At 41.3% G+C, this 6,281-nt stretch overlaps 1 protein-coding gene across 1 annotated transcript in view; it reads left to right on the top strand.

Annotated features, from left to right (window-relative positions):
- Window positions 1-6,281, top strand: part of col27a1a (collagen, type XXVII, alpha 1a) — a 72,497-nt gene that overhangs the window by 34,011 nt on the left and 32,205 nt on the right. Inside the window, exons 9-12 of the mRNA XM_032539663.1 lie at window positions 550-603; window positions 1,128-1,172; window positions 2,350-2,403; window positions 3,102-3,146. Coding sequence (XP_032395554.1) covers window positions 550-603; window positions 1,128-1,172; window positions 2,350-2,403; window positions 3,102-3,146 — 198 coding nt within the window. The remainder of the gene's footprint in view (window positions 1-549; window positions 604-1,127; window positions 1,173-2,349; window positions 2,404-3,101; window positions 3,147-6,281) is intronic.

Here is a 6,281-nt window from a genome sequence, read left to right as displayed (position 1 = left end):
GCTCGACTAAAACAACTTTTGAACGAGCACATGTTCAACCAAAACAAGTTCCTTCCTGAGGTTATTTAACAGAGGCACCGTCATTGTGTCCGGCGCCGCCCAAGACAATTATGATTGGTTTAAAGAAATGCCAATAAACCAGAGCACGTTTTTCTCCCATCCCCATGCATGGAATAGCCAGACCCTCCTCTACAGCACTGTGAAGGAAGGTCTGGCAATGCAAGACTACAGTAATATTAATATAAGTCTAGCAGTATATAATTCACAGGGGCATTTAGTACTTTTTATACTTTTAGTTCATTTTGCTGATAATAGCTACACAGTTTTAGCATGCAAACACTCCTTTTATTCATGCCCTTGTTATACGGTAGTTGGCTCTTTTAACTGTAGCTCATGTGCGCTGTCTCCGTCTGGGCCTGCCTGTGTTTGCCTTACTGCCATTTTGATCACCCTCCCCACCTCTCTCCATCACTATCTCACCTTCATCACTCTCTCTCTCTTTCTCTCTCTCTCTCTCTCTCTCTCTCTCTCTCTCTCTCTCCCCTGCAGGGAGAGCAAGGTCCAGTCGGAAGCCCAGGTGCCAAAGGTTATCCTGGCAGGCAGGTGCAGTAAATCCTCTGCTGTGACTGGTACAGTTGTAGTCAGGGCCATAGTAAGAGCAGAAGGCCAAGTGGAATGAGGTTATGTTGAACAGCTGATTTGGAGGGAAATAGTTGGGTAAATACTGTATAGAGTCGTTGAAATATAAAAAAAAAGAAAGAAAAAAAAAGAAATGAACTGATCCATGAGACCATTACCACAAGCTGCAGCCTCATTAATTGCCATGAAGCTGAATGGGTACATTTATTGCAGAGCTACTATATTGGAATGTGTTTTGTTGTACCTGTTATTGTCTCCACCCTCTGTACAGTGTGTGGGTTTACTGGCATATTTACAAGGAACTGTATACATAACATTAACTTAATCGATTGAATAGAATGCATCTTAAATGTGTTTGATAGACTATAAGTCTTTGCCCTGCCACTTTTTCATACATCATGATGCACAATGGCAAACACATTCACAGTCTATTTTAGAAAAACATTGTGTTGAGCCGCTGAAATGAATGTCCTGTCTTTGTTTTTCAGGGTTTACCCGGGCCTATAGGACCAATGGGGCCTAAAGGCGTTCGGGTAAGTTAACTCAACGTCTTCTCTCCAAGTATGTCGCTCAAGTTTGATTTTAACTGTCTAAATTACTAACATTGGTTCTTTGACAGGACCAGTTAGCATGTTTAAAGGGACGGCAGTTAGCCTGGCAGCTTTCTGACACTTTTAATATGCAATATTTAGAGGAGACTGATTTAAGACATGTAAAAAGATGTTTAATTTAAGGTTGTAAACTGTTGGTATTTTTTGCTGTAAACCTGTTGTTGCATGAGGATATGCCTGTGCACGTAGATGCAACAACATCCAAAGTGCATGCATGTATGAGAGCATGCATGCACTTTGGTGGCATCCACCTTTGCACACATAAACACATTCATACACACTCACTCAACCAGTGTGTGCCACTATTAATAGTATTAATAGTAAATTAGTAATGTAAACAAGGTATTACTGTACACAGACATTTACTGAAAGACTGGCTGTTGATAAGCCTTCACATACAAACACACACCCTTGAGGTACACAAACAAACAAAAACACAGACACAAACAGGGATTTTTATATTGCGTTCCAATAAACGTTCTTTATCAGCTCCCCTTGGCTGCACCAAAGCCTCCCCTGCCCCCACTGGCTGGAATTTCCTGTTCAAGCTCCTATGAGGCCCTGCTGTCTTAAGGAGGCATTCTAGTCCTCTCTCTCTCTCTCACTGAACCCCTTTCTAAATATTCTGCACTCTCTTTTGCAGCATACTCCATATTGTTTGCCCGTAAACCAACCCAACTCGTTCTTGCCTGAGACTAGCATCCACCTGTTCCTCTACTGTTCAACTGTTGTGGTGTTTGTGCTTGTGTTCCTGTGTGTGTCTCCCCCTGCACCAACAGCTCAGTGTGATGTCCTGGCTATCTTCAGAGATCCCTGGCGTGAGGGTATGTGCCCTTGGACTACATCGTGGAAGCCAGCACCATGCAGTCCATGGGCATATACACTTGCCTCATGGCTTGGTTCTTCATGGAAGTCCACCCTATCCATGCTGGACCCTCCACCCCTGAAACCCAGCCCTAGAACCAATGGGAGTTGCTGTTCCTCCTGCTGCTTCTGTGGCGTCCAAATACTCACATCCCATATTCCTCCTCTCTCTTCTTGTCCCACCTTCCTTTCTACTCTCCTCTCCTCTCCTCTCCTCTCCTCTCCTCTCCTGCAGGGTTTCATTGGAATCCCGGGGCTTTTTGGCCTGCCTGGGCCTGATGGCGAAAGAGTGAGTTCTTGTCAAATGTGTATTTTTCTCCAAAGCACACTCAATAATTGTAAAAATGTACAGTGACCAACTGAACCCAGGGAATGGGCCCTATGAGATGAATGAGTGCCTGTCTTGCTATTTCATTCAGCTGTCTTAAGTGAGTGTGTAGAAGGCTGTGTGGGAGTGTTGATGACTCATATGATAAAAGCCCCCTTTTAGAGGCTTAGAACTGCCTGAACTCATCAAGGCCTCCTCCTTCTGTACAGCCTCTAAAACATGAAGCGATTAGCCTACTTATGACATGCTCCAGGAGGTTGCGCCAGCGCAGGGCTGTAATCAAGATCAGCCAGCCAGCAAGTTTGGGAGATCACTCATACCTTAGCTACACACAACAGACTGTGTCTGCCTGTCTTCTCCCAGGAGAAACTGGTTTATTTAACATATATAGATTTATGAGATGGAGGCCTAAAAAGGCTGCAGTCAGCTGTTCCTCACATCTGTTGAAGCAGGAGTTTAGAGAAGATTACAGCTTTGGCTTTTTGATTGTGTTTTATGGTATTGAATCAGTTATGCCAAAGAGTGTTATGCTTTGGTTTTGATGTGGTTTTTACATATTGTCTTTCTTCTTTGTTTTTCTATCTTCCTTGTACTTTTTCCTTTTCCACTATTGCTTTGTTTTCTATTCCACCTCTGCTCTCTCTTGTTTTAATTTTCAGGGCATTCCCGGTGAACCAGGGAAGAGGGGCAAGATGGGTAGGCCGGTAAAGTTTTGTCTCAACATACTTTACAGATAATCTTTTCAAATTGTGATGAATTTTGCTTGGTTGACTGGGAATTTTTCATCTGTTATCAAACGAGGTTCAAATGAGGCAACAATATAAATTAGCATTACAATGAAGTTCTTATATTCTTATATTTGGATCATATTAAAAGCTATTGCTGCAAGGACTTCAACACCTATACTAAACACGTGAAAATTGATAAGGTCTGGATTTACGTCATTGTCTCAACACAATATTTCCATGGTGTTTGGAAGGGTTAACTGCAGCCTGAATACATGTGGAGTCCCACCAGCCGCATTTCGAGGTCTTGGATGCAACAAGAAAAAGGCGTTTGTTGGAATAAAGGGCTTTTGGTCCCCCCCAGCGTGGAGCCAAGCCATTTGGAGGAAGTCGTTGGATCTGTTGTGCGTGTCAGATAGTGTTCAAAGTCAGTTTGACAGACTGTTTGAGAAAGAGTGTGTAACCCTGAAACTCACTGCTGAGGTCATTCTGCAGCTGGTTCTTATTGGCTTGTCAGTAAATAGACCTAAACTTCTGAACACACGCAAGTGTGAGGTTCTCAGAACTGCAGCTTATTCTGTAATTAGACAAATGTTTATGAAGTAGCTGTGTGCATCCGATTTTCCTGTTGTGTTTTTATGTTCTCCCCACTCAAATAGCGCTGCATTCTAAGCCACGTGAGCTTATTCAGTTTTTCTGCAAAAAGACCTTGTTAAGGCACTTTTTTTTTGGCACAGGTCATGCAAAACTTAAAGATTTCACTATTTATATGAAAGTGCTGTCATCACAGCTTTGTCTTATACTACTCCAAGCACATCCTAGATGATTTTATGACAACCGCAGGACTGCTATTCAAGGCCAAAAACAAATTAATGACAGCGTATCACAATCCATAACATTGTTTATGCAGTTTTACACTAAACAGAATAGAGTAGCAGGGGAGTCCTAATTTTGATTATTTAAAAAGGACACTTTAAGTGTTACAGCCCCTATTGGCTGACGTGTAAACATAAGTGAAAAAGACAAACATCATCATCTTTGAGTTCAGTGGTCCTGCATGGAAAATGGAAAGCTAGGACACTTACAAGATGATCCCCAAGAGATCATCCTTCTCCTCCCTGGCGGAGGACAAAGAACAGAAGAAGCACCTGAACTGCAGCCAGACATTTTAATGGCCACACACACACAGTGCTTGTGCTCTATCGAGGAAACACACACAATCAGTCTGCAATCTACCAAAGAGTGATGAGGGAATAGATATATCTAAAACAGTGGAGAGCCCAAAGAGTTTCCAAAGTGCATTGCCAAGAGATCTGCACTCAACTTTTTTAGTTTGTTTGTCTTTTTTAAGGTTGTCTTTATCAGGCTCATCAGTTGCAGTTCTTTCACAACAACCCGGTATCTGATTGCTGCTGCGGTGTGTTACTATTTGATCTCCAAGCTGAAGAACAGGGTTCTCTCACAGCAGGCTTGTATGATTCTCATCAAAGACTTTTTATAAGTGCAGTACTTGGCAAAGCTAAGTTTCCCACATTTGTCCTTAGTTTGTACGGCAGTGGTGACAGCTGTGTGATTCATCCTTTGGGTCACTGTCATGCTTCATAGATTTCTGCTGCACTTGTGCTTCCCCCCGTGCGCACAATCTCTTAGAACCATGAAGCAGTCTTATGAAGGGTCCCAAATGTTATTCAATGGAACAAAAATAGGAACAGAAAAGAGCTTTTTGTTACACTGTACAACTACAGAATTCAAGTTTAGTCTGTGTCATTGACCTGATGGGATGTGCCAGTAGATGGAAGGATACATGAAAACTAGCACACTATCATTCACGAGGAGTTATTTGTGTGTGACTATGAAGTCAAAAAGGTCCAAGACTGCAAAACTGCAACTCAAATACAAACAGTTACATTTAGTCAGCAGATTCTATTCTAAAGCAAGCCACAGATTAAAATAAATATACATGCTGTTTATCTAAAACATCTCTACTATTACAAAAATAACTGCCCTTTTCTGAGGGTATCTAGAGTAATTACCATTTTGGAACAATGTGTGGAAGCCACAACAGCAGGACCTAGTCATTATGAGTGTTTCTGGATGGTCTGGGTTTAAGATCCATTGGCTCTTGTGCGTTCTGCAGATGTGGTTTGTCTTTGCTTCACCACCAACTGTTAGCATACCTCAGATTAGCATTCCGTTTACTGCTAAATGGCCAGGGTAATTACTTGGCGCTCTCTTGATGCATTTGGAAAGTGTACTCAGCCTAAATAGAACACTTGTTTGCCTACACCCAACAGATGATAGATTTAATGCATATAATGGGGCGATTATGCTTTTAGTTTGTGCATATTTCAGATGGCTTTATATCTAACATTATGTTTGACTCAGACAAATTGTTATAATTGCTGTCGAATTACAGTAGCAGCACTCCTGATTGTGTAACAGTCAGCAGTATTTGTGAACACATGCTTTGTAAATTTGACTCCATGGTTTACTCCATAATTTCCATAATTTAAACACACCCTCCTCCAATGAAAAACACAGTTTTTGCATATTTGAACAAGTGTCTTTAATTCTGTAATTGCAGATTTATGTATGCAGTAACTAATTTTACTGTACATTAAAGCGGCTATAAACAAAATATTTTTATATTTACAATAGACAAAATTACTACTTTCATGTGATTTATCTTCCCCTTAGCTCTGTGGAGATTTAAAGCATCATCAACTCATTGTTTTGGTTTTATGGTACATAACTTTACTGTTTTGTTTCACCGTCAGTGCTCTCATAGTTTTGACTTCAAACGCAGCCGGCAGCTAGCTGCGCAGCACTAAACAGCAGACAGACAAAGTTAGCAACCAGCTGATGATAGATAGTAGATAGTGATGCATTCAGCAGCTAAAGAGCCAGATATTTCTTTTTACTTGCTACAAAGTGGCCAAACAATTAGATATCACATGTTCAATAAATCAGACAGTAGGCTACTTAAAAGAATAGGACCATTTAAATGTAACGGATGTCTGAGTTTGATTGTCACTGTTAGTGTGCAACCGAGCATAAAAGCTTCTCTCTCTCTCTCTCTCTCTCTCTCTCTCTCTCTCTCTCTCTCTCTCTCTC

Source organism: Etheostoma spectabile, chromosome 16 (assembly GCF_008692095.1).
Source record: "Etheostoma spectabile isolate EspeVRDwgs_2016 chromosome 16, UIUC_Espe_1.0, whole genome shotgun sequence".
NCBI lineage: Eukaryota > Metazoa > Chordata > Actinopteri > Perciformes > Percidae > Etheostoma > Etheostoma spectabile.
The sequence above is the reverse complement of the archived record's forward strand: the minus strand, read 5'-3'. Positions and strand labels throughout refer to the sequence as shown.